General features: G+C 48.7%; 4 protein-coding genes across 4 annotated transcripts; 3 read left to right on the top strand and 1 right to left on the bottom strand.

The window, feature by feature from the left end:
* Positions 1–1516: 1516 nt before the first annotated feature.
* EDB82DRAFT_537323 (uncharacterized protein) lies at positions 1517–4441 on the bottom strand (the record flags this gene model as incomplete). Its single annotated transcript, XM_065609293.1, has 4 exons — positions 1517–3062; positions 3132–3639; positions 3735–4176; positions 4328–4441. 4 exons carry the CDS (start codon positions 4439–4441, stop codon positions 1577–1579), a joined length of 2550 nt encoding a protein of 849 aa, XP_065465034.1. The 3' UTR covers positions 1517–1576.
* Positions 4442–5568: 1127 nt separating this feature from the next.
* EDB82DRAFT_501766 (major facilitator superfamily domain-containing protein) lies at positions 5569–7679 on the top strand. Its single transcript, XM_025736180.2, has 3 exons — positions 5569–5913; positions 5979–6351; positions 6405–7679. The coding sequence occupies exons 1-3, from the start codon at positions 5737–5739 to the stop codon at positions 7439–7441; spliced, it is 1587 nt and encodes a 528-aa protein (XP_025586812.1). The 5' UTR covers positions 5569–5736; the 3' UTR covers positions 7442–7679.
* A 1877-nt stretch (positions 7680–9556) lies between these two features.
* On the top strand, positions 9557–10025 carry EDB82DRAFT_462387 (uncharacterized protein; the record flags this gene model as incomplete). The annotated part of the gene is made up of 1 exon (XM_065607881.1): positions 9557–10025. A coding segment is annotated over exon 1 (210 nt), but the record flags the coding sequence as incomplete, so codon positions are not given.
* A 484-nt stretch (positions 10026–10509) lies between these two features.
* Positions 10510–15112, top strand: EDB82DRAFT_195167 (uncharacterized protein). Its single transcript, XM_025736179.2, has one exon. It carries the CDS (start codon positions 10725–10727, stop codon positions 14832–14834), a length of 4110 nt encoding a protein of 1369 aa, XP_025586811.1. The 5' UTR covers positions 10510–10724; the 3' UTR covers positions 14835–15112.

The raw sequence follows: 15112 nt of genomic DNA, 5'->3' as shown, positions 1-15112 counted from the left end.
GCGCAAGAGACAAAATGGTCGGGTGAATTCATGCCATCCAAGTCTACACTCTTAGATCATGTTCTTTTTAGTCTCAAGCTTGAGGCCAACTCTCGTTACCTCTAATGGGTTTATCTAGGATATCATCACTCAGGACAAGTTGTTGCGTACAGCATAGCGGGAAAGTAGCAACTGCATTCGAGGTGTAGCTGTTCCGCTCTGTAACACAATGAGACAATATGTAACACAGGTGGTGGCAAAACTCCACTGTCGATCGTAGATCCGAAAATGGGCTTCTTGTCAAGATCAACATGTCATTGTTCATGGCGATCTTAACCTTAGCCGACGTCTATGGAACGCTACTGCTTTTGCGGTCGTGGTGTGAGCGGCTGTTTCTCCAATACCATGTCCAGGGTAGCCTATTTCAACCACATACGATATGACAAACACGGGTTTTTGGATGCTGTTCTTGGCTTTCATTAATTGATGTTTAATCCAATTTCTTGGGGATAAAGAATTAAAGATTTATGTTCCTCTCCAGTGAACTGCCACCATGTAGTATGAGAATGTCGTGGTGTCGCTCAGTTGACCCCTAGTGTGTACTCACGTCCTCATTCACCATTCACTGACTTACGATTGAGATTCGATGAGCGTCCACGTAACAGGAAATATCGACAACGGACTGATTTCGACTGACCGAAGCCGACATATACCAGAAATTCAGGGTAAAGAAGCATTGGCCATTTCCGGAACTGGATCCAATATTGCCTATTTCTGCTCTGATCATAAGACCATCAGACTGCTGGGCCTGGTGGGCGGGCATCACCAAGTATTAGATGGTCCGGAACAAGCGTTCGAGCTTCGTGGCATCTATGGTTCTGAAGCACCACCTGTGCAATCGGTGTTGATATTCTCAGAGCATGCTAAGCGGCTGGTCGCCTTATATTCCCACCTACCAGAAAGGTTGACCTTGGCGGGACAATGCATTCCATGTTTGAGGAAAGGCGAGACAAGGTGTGGATATATATAATTATGTACCGGAATCTTAGTGTACAGGGAGATCGAGTCTTGACAAGCGGAGGAGAATATCGGTTCAACTTTATATCGGAAGACTGGAATCTATCCTCAGAGCCGCTGCAAATCTACAGAGTTGGCTATCAACTTGGCGACAGATGGATCTATTTGAACGATGAGCCAATCCTCTGGTTACCGCCGGATTATCGAACCGGAGCTCGAGCGGCAAGTGGCATATTACTTGCTATGAATACCAACAAACACGGTCTAATGGTTATACGCTTCGACGAATCATGTTCTTTCGAAAGCATTCACTGATGAGTTGAGGTTCTGAGGAAAAGACCTGTCAACGATCAGGCTGGTTCTTTGATATAGGCAAGGTACACAAGCGAGCGTTCGCTGATTCGGTAGCGGGGAGAATCACCCTATACAAAAGTTGGGAGCATTTCGCACTATCTATTTCTATAATTAGCTAGACTCTGATCAGATTGGTCCCAACCGAGCAAAAATCAATTCTGTTTATATTTACAAGGTATAAAGGTTTCCTCGCCTTGCTTTACCGACTCCAACTCTTTAACACCTCTCACTTGGTCAGTGGGGAAATTTGGGAGTAATGATCGTGAACCATCTGTTTTTGCTCCTGTCCGAACAGAGTGAGACCATACTCGAGCTCATTGTCGTTACCTGCATACGACACATACATCGCTGCATCAAGAAGAAGTAGCAAAGCCCGATATTCGTCATGTCTCGAATGCCAAAGCGAAGCCATCTCGTATGCAATAAGTCCACCAAGGGAGTACCCTCCAAATACAAGAGTGCTTCCAGACCTGTTGCCTAGTCGCTCCTGTACATGGTCCAGATAGATCTCGGCCCATTGCTGAATCGACTCAGGCCCTTGAGCTTGACCAAAGAAGGGGTCGTCGAGAACCAGGACGTCAAATAGAGGATCAAGAAAAGGAACCATGGGTGCGAAGACACTGCCCTGACCCCAAAGGCCATGGATCAGGACAATGGTGAACTTGGACTGGGGTCGACTATACAGTTCCGAGAACACTCTCGGTGGCTCCAGGTTGTTATTGATTTGCCCGTTGATACCTAGCTTTGTCCCATCACTCTTGTCGCCCTTTGCTCCATTGCCGTTGGAGATGTTGGTCGGCAAGTTGGCTATCAGCGAACCAAATGCCATCGGTGTCGGTGAGCGGACTAGATCCGACACATATAGTCGACAGCCAAGTCGCTGGTTTAAACGTGATACCAGTCTAGTAGCCTGGAGTGAGTGTCCGCCAAAGTGATAAAAGTCGTCAGAAATACCAACATCATCCTGGCTCAGGCCGAGGACACTTGCGAATTCATCACACACTGCGCGTTCAAGTCCAGTCCGTGGAGGATTCCTGGACTTGGAGGCTAATGAACTTGCAGAGAACGACTTCGAAATCACCAGAGTCTGTGCTTTCTTCGTCAATTCTCGACGGTCGACTTTGCCGTTGTCATTTAGGGGCATAGCTTCCAGCACCCGAACGACAGAGGGTACCATATACGATGGCAGACGTGCTTTGAGATGTGACCGAAGTTTCTCTTCAACTTGTCTCCAGTGCCGTTGTTGCAGTGGGTTGTTCGTGAACGACTTCCAGTCCCGTCCTTGGTGGTCGGTCGGGAAGTTGAATCGAATTCGGGACACTCTTTCAGGAGAAGGGCCGCGGTAGAAAACAGCATCAATGTTACCATTTTGTGACGCCTGTCGAGCGCAGCTGATTTGGATGAAGTATCCTGTAGAACCAGCGATTTCATGTAGGTCCACAGCCGAGAGGGAGCCGCCAATGTCTATCGAAGTAGTAGCAGAAACGCGGCAAACTTGGACCCAGTCTGCTGAGTCGGTGCTTTTGCGGCCATTGCCATTATCATGGTGTTCAGGAACACCACGCTCAAACACGATCTTGCTGGATGGAATGTTGCTGATTGCAACAATGTCAAGCTCAGGGTCAGAGTTTGTCTTAGCACGACCGTCCAGCATATCAAGGAGCGACTGGCGGGTCAACTGGTTCTTCTGGAAATCAATCCACTGGCCGTATCTAAGCTCTCACACCAGAAGTTTATTGGCCGATGTAGAGACAGGCTTGCCATGTATCACAACGGCATACCGATAACAGCTCAGCTCGTTGGTAGCCACCATACGCTTGGGCAAAATCTCAACGTGTTCAACCAGATTCGGTAGTCTCTCCTTGAGAGCAGTGAAGAACGCCGGGTCGACAAGTAACTCCTCTTCCGCACGCTCGATAGCCGCCATACTCTGCCGAAGAGAATCGAGACTGATTCCGGCTTTACCACCCCGTGAATAAGATTTGATACCGTGAAGTGCTTTGCTGGTTTGGAACTCTCGATACATGGCATATGACCGTATGTCACCGATAAACAGTCTTTCAACATTGCCCAACTGTAGGAGATTCTCGATCGCCTTCAGGAGATATTCTGGTCCAGGGAAGCACTGAACTGTGGAGTTGATGACGACCAAATCTGGGTTATTAAAGCGAGGGCGATCGATGGAGGTAAGGTCAGTAACTGTGCCGACATGCACATCAACTTTCCCTCGTAAAGCCGGAATCGTATTGGCTGCTTTATTCGCGAAAGCGGCCGCCTGCTCTGCCAGTTCTAGACCAACGTAGCTTTGTATAGACCGGGGGAGGTTGAACAGGATCATGCCACTTCCTGTCCCGATCTCAAGAACATTCCTAGACTCCCCCCACCGAGAAGTGTTGTCATGGTATCGTCCAACCATTCGTTCATCTCGTTCAGGTTGATTGACTTCCCATCATACATGGAAGTCCACCCGACAAAGTCCCTTCCCAGCTTGTCAGTATCGATGTGGCTTTCGATGTCAGTGTATGATGACTTGTCAAAGTGTTCTTTCCATGCGTCGACTTGTCCCTGCTCCGTTTTGTCTTCCGCAGCCAATGCGCCTGAGGTCTCTTCATTTGTGTAGCCACTCTCGCTCACATCCGCCTCGGAGATTGTGACGAAACTGACAAGCTCGACATCTCGATCACTCTCTCCTCTAACTTCACGAACGACTGTCATAGCATCTATGACAGTCTTATCTGCCATCATCAGGGCCTGTTCCACCTCCGGTAGCTCGACGCGGTGGCCCCTGATCTTGACTTGGTAGTCCAGACGTCCGAAGAATTCCAGCTGCCCATCAAGAGTCCAAAGAAAATGCCGTCTAGATCAGGGGATGTCGAGAAAGATCTGACCCTTGGGGAAATATCTGAGAGACGAGATCCTCGAACGAGATTTGTTGATTTAGATATGCATTCTTTAAAGTCTCATCGACTAATCGTACAACTTGCTCGAATGCGAGCTCGTCTTGAACCTTGATTCGAATGCACTGCAAGTCTCTCGAGGATAGTCGAGTGTTGGGAGACTGCTCAATATCAACATCTTCCCAGCATGTCATGTTTCCACTCATGTACATGCTCGAGACGACAGACCATCAGCCATTCGGCTTGTCGAATGGGCCGGACCAACCATCCATGGGCATCAAGGAAGCCTTGCGAGCCAACATCAACAATCTCATGGACCAAGGATTCTTCGTTGTCCCAGGATCATATTCCTGCCCGACGCCATCTACATCCACAACAAACACGACGACCGCGCAGGACGCTTTAGACGTTCAGAGTTTACGAAGACAATTCCCAACTCTTCATAGTTGCTTAATGGCATTCAACAACGCGGCTGGCAGTGCAGTCTACCAAGGGGCACAGATCTTGGGCATTATTTTATAAAGAGCTTCGCCAGATACATTCTGAACGATTCCGGATTGATTAATACTTCCGACGGCATAACACGAGATTCCTATTATTATTGCCTTCTCCGGGATAGCTGTACATATATCGGGACCGGGCTATCATAGGGCCAATATCTAATCAAAGGACCTGCTAGAAATATATCTATCGATATACTTGAATCACTTTTCGATAAGCTACCTCTCGATTGGGGCACCTCGACAGAATTTGCCATTTTATGTTATGACTTCGGGACCGCAGACACAGTTAGCTCAAGGACATCTACTGGATCAAAGTTTATCAAGGGCAAAAAGAAAGAAACACCAAAAACAACATACAACAGCGGGGATTCGCTGGTCGTCACCGACCCAACTACTAATCCGCCCCTTACCAGCTTATCTATGGGAGAGCGGACGGGATCCCGAGTTCTCTGATAGGTATGGTCGTATGTATTTGAATGGTCTTCAAATTTGGTATATATCATTGACTGCGACGATCACGCTGTAAGCTATCCCTCATCAACGTTGAACTTTGCAATAAGATGAATAATTTGTATTCACTTGCAGTGTTATCAGAAATTATTATTAATCTCAGATCAAGCCCCTCAACTTCCCAGTCGAGGTCGTCATCTTACGTGCTCAACTCCACGACTCGGTCGTCATGATAGCAAAAATGCCATCACCTCGGGCGTCACTCTCATTGACATCTACCTCCATTGGGTAGGATTTCGGTTTGTAAGCGGGTAATAAGGTAAATGGGCTAATCCCAAGGAGGCAATTTTTTCCACATCAAGATCCACACCAGTTCGCCAAGAACATCACATCCATGACTCTAGAGGGGGCAACCGAGATTTGGATACGAAACTGCAAAGCAAAGATGTATATCTTTTTCTTTTCTTCATGGTTCGAGACATTGGTGCCGATTTTGAGAATATCAAGTTATATTCCCTCTCTGTTTCTTGTTCAGGATGGCAGACGTCATGAGCCGGCCCGACGAAGAAAACTCCGGTGTCCGAGCCGGAGATGGAAGCCGGGATTCGTCAGTGGATGTTGAGAAACTCGGCCGTCAACGACCAGAAGTGTTCAAGTCAATATGGTCTGAACTAGGGTTCGGTTTCTCAGTATTCTGTTCCATGTTATTGGCAGTAAGTTATATCCTAATGACCACTTCTCTAGAGGACTCAACTTTTCCAGACGCTGACATCATCAGGAATTCTTCGTTAGTGGATTTCATGTCATTCTTCCACCTTTATCTGAAGAGCTCGAAATCCCTTCTGCATCGCAGACATGGCCTTCAAGTGTCTTTTCACTTGTCACAGGGGCCATGCTGCTTCCAATGGGTCGGCTGGCAGATATGTATGGTGGCTACCTGGTGTACAATGCTGGTCTATTGTGGTTCTTCATATGGGCTCTTATCGCAGGCTTCAGTAAGAACTACATGATGTTGATCTTTTGCCGAGCTCTGCAGGGTCTTGGTCCTGCTGCGTATTTACCAGGTGGTGTTATGCTCATGGGCAAAACCTATCGCCCTGGACCTCGAAAGAACCTCGTTTTTGCTCTATACGGTAGCTTTGCTCCCCTAGGTAGGTCGAGCGATACATTTTATGAATGTAGAATACTGCTAATAACACTAAAGGATTCTTCTTGGGCATATTTGTGGGAGGTCTATCTGCAGAGTTTCTCGATTGGAGATGGTACTTTTGGATTGGCACCATCATCTTTGCCGTTGTATGTGGTATTTCACTCATCGCTGTCCCCTTCGACTACCGCGATAGAAAGGTCGATATCCCTATGGACTGGTGGGGAGTTGGAACGATCGTGCCAGGCCTCCTCCTCGTTGTATACTCTCTGACCGACAGTTCACATGCTCCTAACGGGTGGGCGACGCCGTACATTATCGTGACATTGATTCTGGGTGTCATGTTTCTGATAGCTGCATGGTATTTTGAGACCCGCAAGGCTCAAGTCCCGTTATTGCCGGCCGATCTCTTCGAGCCAAAGGGTATGAAACGTTTCATGGCCGTTCTCTTCATGGCTTTTGGTACCTTTGGGCTTTTTCTCTTTTACTCGAGCTTCTACATGGAATTGGTGCTGCATAGATCACCGCTCATCACCGCTGTTTGGTATATCCCCATGTGTGTAGGTGGTCTCATCATTGGCACTGTAGGAGGCTTTACATTGCATTTCTTACCAGGGCGACTACTCCTTTTTATCTCATCCATGGCCAATGCCATCTGCATGTTATTGTTCGCCCTCATGCCCGAGGATCCGAACTATTGGGCCTGGGTATTCCCCAGCATGGTGTGCTGTACTCTCGGCATTGACATCACCTTTACAGTCAGCAATATCTTTCTGACAACCAACATGCCGAGCCATCGGCAAGGACTCGCAGGTGCTTTGATCAACAGCGTTCTTTTCTTAGGAATCAGCTTCTTCCTTGGTATTGCCGACATTGCCGTTGCAGAGACGTCAGACCTGGGCCTTCGAAAGAGCTACAAGGTGGCATTTTGGCTGGCATTTGGTGTGGCAAGTATTCCTCTGCTCTTTATTCCGTTCCTCAACATCGGGTCTGCTAAGAGCGAGCTTACGATGGAGGAGCGGCAGAGATTAGAGAACCCACAGCGGTCAACGGAAGAGCCGGGAAGGGATCCAGAGGCAAAGAATTCAGCATGAAGGATATCTCGGCTGGCGGGTTGCTCGGGAATTGAGGACCCAGCTTTGGGGCGATGAATAATAGGGCTGCATTTGATACAAAGCCGGCGTTGAATAGAGCGTGTTATTTGGTTGCAGTCTATATCACGGATAGTCGGTGGAATAATATTACTTGACATATTATCGAGAATAGATAAGCACAGACCATTGAAATTAGTTAAGGATCATTGGTGAGCAAACAAGACCCTGAGTATCACCGAAATTGAATAACAATCCTCAAATATTGCATGGGGACCACAACTGCCGCTGTCGTTCGTTTCACAACTCCAACTAACAGGCCGGATATTAGACACGATGCCGGATACAGCATTAAAATCACGATGTTACTCTACATTTTGGAGCGCCTTGAATTGTTTATGCTGAGTTTTCTGTTGTTTCTTGGTTACAGCGTCTTCCATTTTAGAGTGATGCAGAGGACCACATTCTCCTGCATAAAATGACTAAATCGCTACGTTTCCCCTGCGTGTTCACTCATTTGATGAACAAGGATTTAACGTGGGCACCAGGGGTCAGAGACGCCACAGAGTATGTTTTGTGCAACAGTGGCTGACATAGAGGTGGTGGTGAAACCAGCGGGCGGCAGATACAGTTGTTGAGAGGGGGACGTTGGGGGAGAGGTTTCTCGTTTTCTTGAGGCTTAACCACTGGTGATCAATAGGGACGCTTCAATGTTGAGACCACTGTAAATTGACCCCTGTCGAAATGGCCCAGAGCTTTGGTGTGTCCATTTAAACCCCTGTCGATGATCGAGATATTGCAGCATTTCTTGGTAATGATAAGACAAGATGTGACTTGGCGCTGATTCACTTCGCCTTGGGCTGGCCTTGCGAGCGGCACAGCAGCTGTTGGAAAGCTCAAGGCTGAAGCTTGGGGATCGTCATAGTTGACCAATATCTTGGTATCCTGCATAATACACCGTACTTTGGTACAGATCTATTGCTTCAGCCAAGCCATACTCCGGCTTATGGAAGCAGATAGGAGTCTAGCGCAAGGGCAAAAAAACTGGAATAGAGTCGCATGTGAACCTATGGGAATGTCTACAAGCCATGAGTTACAGGGACTACAAACCTGGCTAAAGGTGGGCTCCGGTAGAGTTGGCGTTTTTTCCATCAAATCCATCTTCTGCCGCTTCCGGGGAACAGACCAAAAACAGGGCAGAACGTGGCCCAAGATGGTGGGTATTAGACCAATTGAGTTTTCAATTAGACAAGGCTATTGGATGTTAAAGAACAGTACTTTGGTGAAACTATTGGGCAAGTAGCTTTGATGGTTACATCCATTTTGTTGATTATGATGAACGATGAAGAGACAGAGAATCTGGGGGATGAGCAAAAAAGTCTCCGCAAGCGAAACGTGGAAAGTAAGACACGGCGAGAGAAAAAGTCTTCGCTTTGTTCGTTTCTTTTTTTACCATGTTAAATCATTGGTCACTGGTAAAAGAGAAGGATGATTTGTGTGGATACGGAGATTGTTTCTTGGCAGTTTCCGATGCTTGTCAGGTTACAACGATCGAATAATAGGTAATAAAAACTGAAGAAAAGAGAGAGAAAGACCCATAGTTTGCATCGCGATCAGTGTCTGCCATTTCTGACTTTGTAGAAAGTAAACGCGTTGCTTTTCGCCATGATCTACCTGTCATGTACACCGGCAGGTATGCTGATCGAAGTACCGTATTGCTTCTTTTCAGCTGAAAGTATTGTTGTTTTCCGATCCAAAATATGCAGTGGCTTGCTTTAGAAAGAGTTGTTAAAGTTAGGCTTATTTATTTCAGGCGGCTTCAGGTAAAACGAGAGTTAATTACAGAGAGTAGTTTGGTTTAGTGTAGATTGTTGAGTGTGTGTGACATGGCAATCTACCAACCCCATCCCAAAAGCTCCCTCTTCTCTTTTTTAGAGTTTGCCATTATTTACTTTCTCCTAGTCAACAACCGACAGTTTCTGATGCAACTGTACGACTCAAGTGTTGTCAAATTGGGAGAGAGACAAGTCTTGAATCGTTGATGAATTGTCCCACTTGAGTCAACGGGCGAAGCAAACAACTTCCAACTTTTTTCCTCTTCCCCCACGACGACATCCACTTCCTGTCACTACTTCCTCAGTCTTTCTTGTCCAACAATCAAATTTCGCTCTCGTTACCTGCTTTCGTAACACTTTGACCAACCCTTTATTTCATTGTTTGCTTTTTGTACGCTTTGGTCTTGCGTCTCGTCCAACCTGACGATCAGACCGTGCACTTGTCAACACCTGATTTCTGGTTGGTTGGTTGCTTTTATCTTATATTGACTTCCTTCAGTCAAGCTTTATTGCAAGTCAACAGTCTCTTGTTACACAGCGTATGCAAATGCAAACGCGAATGATCTCTCTGTCAGGTACAGTCTCTTCTCTGATTGCCACGTTTTCCCTTCCGTTTCATCTCATCTCATCTCATTTCACATCTGGCTGTATGTCTTATGTTACGGGTCTTTCCGCCTGTGCCTGGCTCGGCATGTACCTGGGATCATCCTGTCTTTCCATGCGACGCGCCCCGGTTGGTAGCGAAACACCAGGATACCTTACCTTGGCTTGTGCACGCTACACTGAAAACTACAATTTGATGAATCGTCCTCTTTGTCAGTACAAGTCCGTGCTGTAGAACACCAATCCGTCTTGTTATACTTTTCAATCATTCCAGTCTTGTTTCTGTCTATATTGACTTTCATTCCTACGACTTTCTTCCTTCTTTCCTTTTCCTTTCCCGCTTTGTTCCCGTTTGTACACAAACAAGGGTCCCTTACTTCCAATATCCGTCTTCCGTCAGACTTGGGTATAGTCTAATCCTACTTCTAGTCACTACCGTGCCGTCTCGATAATCTCGACAGCTTCTGGGGAGTTGCGCGCGAACCCCTCAATCCTTGACACCGGTTTCCCGCTATCAACAAAGCTACTCTCAAAATTGCGAGGCCTGCAGCCAGCTATCATCAAAGCTCACACCGACTTAAACTCACTATATCATAGGTTGCTCGCCCGTGACCTGACATTACCACACTTCCAACTGCAGCTCGATAACGCTGTGCCGTTCAGATTCGGGTACTTTATACAAATCTCCGCCAATCTTGCCCATTTACATCCACTTGCTTGCCTGTTCCAGCGCAATCTGGATGCACACGCATCCTTGTTGATAAGAATCAAGACAAAGGCGCCAGTTTCCCTGCCTCGTTCGGTTGGCGCAGGATCGCATCGACTTGTGCCCTCACCAATCAGTCATCATGACTCCTTCAAAGCCTACGATATCCCACGACAGCCAAGAACTCGATGAGGCCCGAGACGCATCCTTACTCCTCTCTTCTCCTCTTTCAACTCCCCTCACCACAAGCCCCGAGCTGGTCTCAATTCAGTCGCTGGCCGACCAAAACCCGACACCACTCAGCATGATGGACGACTCATGTTTTCTCGACATTGACAAGTGCATCTTGACTGGTCTCGAGGCGGGCAGTGTTAGTGCTCCAGCTAGTGTCGACAAGACCACATCATCTTCCAACCAATCACCATCGAATTCAGTGGGGTTACCTGCTACAAATGAAGACCCCAGCACTCACAGCCAGCGCAGTGCAGATCTTCCTGGACCTAAAGAGACTGCAGATGACGGAAACGCCGAACCGACACGTGCCGCTGACGATGGTAATGTTCTTCATTCATCTAGGGAGGATTTCATTTTACAACCAATTCTAGATGGTCAATCGAGCGAAAAGTCTCTAGAAATCACCCAAACAGGCCAACCGAAAAACGGTGCATCGCAAGCGCAGCCAAAAGTCATTTCGCCGTCTACTTTAAATACGACAGGCCTGTCTGCCCAAAATAGCAACGCCCCATCAAACGCCGTCGACCCTGCTCTTGGTTTCAGGGGCCATCATTTCGATCAGCACGAGTATCGAATAGATAATTCGACAAGACACCAGCAATACGAGACGATTTCAGCACCACCCACTGGGCCCTCATCTGTGGCAGCGCTCCCTGCGCGAGGGACAGCCACAGCACCTACTCAAGGTGCCACTCGGGCCATGTCTAGTACTACCTCCTCCACTAGCAACAGTTCTGTCCCCCCTGGGCATCAAAGACACCGCAACGATCATTCCTCACACGACAACGGTTTTCCTCCCTCAAACAATACATCCCTTTCTTCTCGATTAAGTGGCATCAAACTTGATACAAGTTTTATACGGCCTACGCCAAGACCAATCGTCCGCACCGCACCCGACTCTCCATCCCTTAATATCAAACATCCAACTCCCGACATCACCTCCCAGGCACGATCCGGAGCCTACGTTGGTAACATCGCACAACTCGAAGCGACTGCCGAACGATTGTCTATGACAAGTTCCATCGACGATGCGATCCGAGATTTACACACTGAACTAAAGCGATCCGACAGTAGACGTTCCTCAATACTCGCTGCCAGTCTCAAAGCCTCAGGGTCTATTGACGATTACAACGCTCCTGGTTCCGCTGTCGAACAATTAAGACGACACCCATCTATCGCTTCCTCCATTGTTTCAACAAACAACGCTGCACGCCACGGTGGTTATTCCCCCGCTGGATACGTACTTTCTCCGAACCACTCCTTTACCGGGCGACTCAGATCGGGATCCAAGAACTCGGCAGGCCGACCGGACTTTGACCTCGATTCTGTCTTATCACGACACGGCCCGGGCAAGGCATCTGTTAGGAGTGTTCGCTCTACAAAGGTTTCTCTGGCCGAGATTTCAGAATCCGAACCTATTGCACTGACCCAAGACGTTCTCGACATGGCCGACAAGACCCCTGCCAAGAATCCCGAGGGCGACTCCCTATTACCTGAGGAGCTCCGCGACGCCAACATGCCCGCCACAGATGTTTTCCAGAACATGATGGGAGATGATGATTTTATGGAGAACAATCAGCACTCGCATGCCGGTGCAAAAACTGGTCACCAGGCGTCCCGAGATCCACAACGACCTGGAAGTTCGCACTCGGACACGACTTTCCAACAATGTCAAGATGCGTTTGGTGATTTTGATGGTGTACACTGGGTTCCCGACCAAGATGACCCATACGCTCCCCCAGACGGCGTAGAGCCCCAATCTCAAGCTGCACACCGACCGGCTCCACGACCAGACACCCGGCCCCAATCGTACATGGACCCCGAATCTGGTCAACAGATGCTCTACTACCCAGCTCGTGTCCCCGCTATGCTCAACTTGCCTCCCAAGCTTTCCAACAAGCCCAAGGCCAATGAAAGGAACAAGCGACGCTCCCAGGTAATGAGTGCTATGTTGGATGGCGGCAGAAAATCACAGGTTCTGGATGCTCCTGTTCCAGAGCGGGATACAACTAGAGACTCCTGGCTGCCCGATCCTCTTGCTGGCCACCGAGCATCATTCATTGCCCTGACATCTGATGAGCTCAGGGAACTAGGTCAACAGCCAGATCCAGCTCGTTCTTTGCATTCGGATCAGGATGTCGCCCCTGTTGTGCAACCTGAAGCCACTGCCGATTCGTCAGTTGAGACACTGAGGCGTCCTCAAAAGCTGTCTCGCAAGAACCAAGACGAGCGAAAGTCGAGAATGTCAAATTTGCCACCGCAACTGAGAGCAAGTGCTTTCTTTGATCTCCCTGACAACACGCAGCCGGATATCGAAGTCAAGGACGGATCGGCGATGGCCACTCTGGAAAGTATCCTGGACGCTTCCGCCAATGCCCCTGTCAGTGCATTCACCGATCATGAACGTGCCGGCAGGCTCGGAAAAGAGGTCTACGGCAAAGAAAAGAAGCGCACGTCGGTTGCTGCGTCTACCGCTCTTCAACCTGAGCCTGACAAGAAGCATGCTAGGAAACGCTCTTCTTTTCTGTGGCTCGGTAAACGTCATAGCCATGTTAGTGACGACAACAAGGATAACAAGGATCAAAAGGCCCAATCTGAGTCTGGGTTGGGGCCAGTGAACGCAGAGACCAACGCAGGCGAGAACGATGGTTTGGCTCGTAGCGTTAATGACCTCGGAGACGTGCATAGCGATGATGAGCAGCAGGCTGCCAAAGAGGAGGCCGAAGATGTTACTGAGGAAGAGGACTACCACGGCCCTCCGACAACACTACTTGCTGAACTACAGCTCCGCAAACAGCAGCAGAAGGAGCGAACCCAACGGACATTTGGGCCGGGTGGCATGCACGCAACCTTGCTAGAGATGGACGCTGTTGCAGAGACCCAAAAGAAATCAAGGAATACCAAGCGTATCAACTTGGCCTGGGAAGAGGGGGGTCAAGTACAGCTTGTCGATGAGGACTCTGATGACGAGGACATACCTTTGGCCGTCATCGCAGCACGCAACCAGGGTGCAAAGAATGTTATGGATCTGAACCGTCCCATAGGTTTGATGGAGCGTCGTGAGATAGAAGAGAACGAACCCCTCAGTCACCGCCGAGCCCGTCTACATGGCCAAGATCCTCGATCTATGGTTATTACCAACCGACCAAGCATGAACAACCTCAGCGCTAACTATCTCCCCACAACACCTCACTCTGTCGCACCGCACTCTGTGCAGAACGCATCCACCGAGCCCGATGACGAGTTTGAAGGAGAGACACTTGCGGACAGAAAGAAGCGCCTTGCTGCCAAGGAAGAGGCTGAGAATCTTTTGCCCAAGGCCCGCCCTGTCAGTAGTGCCTTTTCCGTTGAACTCCTGAACCAATTTGAGGATCCTGAGGAGAAGAAAAAGAAGGAAGAGGAGAGTAAGCCCAAGTCTGGAGAGGAGGAGACTTTGGGTCAACGCCGCCGTCGCCTGCAAGCTGAGCGTGAAGCTCGTGAGCGGGAAATGAGCTTCAACCAGCTGAATGCAAGTTCTGAGGAGGCCCCAGTGCCAATTCCCGGCGTCAACGGGCAAATGCATCAGATGTCAAGTGTCCTTTCTGCCCATCCCAAGAGGAGTGTAAATGAGGCCATGGCAGAGCGCGAGCGCCTTGAGCGTGAGAGGAGAATGGTCAGAGAAGGTGACGTGAGGATGGCAGCCTATAGAAGCCAGATGCCTCAAACCCAGGGAGTTGCGGGTAATGCCCATTCTGGCGGTTACCGTGGTGGTACTTTCAACAATGGCCTTGGCGGTCAAAACTCTCAAGCTGCTATGTCTTCACCAGCTCTTCACACCCAGCTTCTTAACCAGCCCGCTCTTAACCATCGAAAGAGTGCCGTGTTTAATACATATGGTGCCCCGATACAACCAGGTCCGTACGGCGCCGGCGGTATGAGCGTCTATGGCGGGAACATGTTGCAGCCCGGTATGCAAATGCCTGGCCAGGCCGGCCCTACCAACAGAATCGAACAGTGGCGCCAGGGTGTTCTCCCTTAAGAACTTGACGTATTTGTTTCACACCGAAACAGTCATCAACCCAACCGAGAGACATCTCTAAAACGCAATATTGCTTTAATACATTTGGGGAAACATAGAAAACGGGAAATAACTCATGGCATGGCTATCGATATGGTGTTTGGTGTATTTTAATAGAGGGCCGGAGATGATGGACGGTATTACATATTCAGGGACTTTGCTTTTTCTCGTTCAGCATGGCACCTAGCATGGCATGGCGCTGGAAATATCTGTAAAGCTGAAAGGACAGCGATTTTTAA

This window comes from Fusarium venenatum (assembly GCF_020744135.1).
Source record: "Fusarium venenatum strain MPI-CAGE-CH-0201 chromosome Unknown EDB82scaffold_2, whole genome shotgun sequence".
Taxonomy (NCBI): Eukaryota; Fungi; Ascomycota; class Sordariomycetes; order Hypocreales; family Nectriaceae; genus Fusarium; species Fusarium venenatum.
The sequence above is the reverse complement of the archived record's forward strand: the minus strand, read 5'-3'. Positions and strand labels throughout refer to the sequence as shown.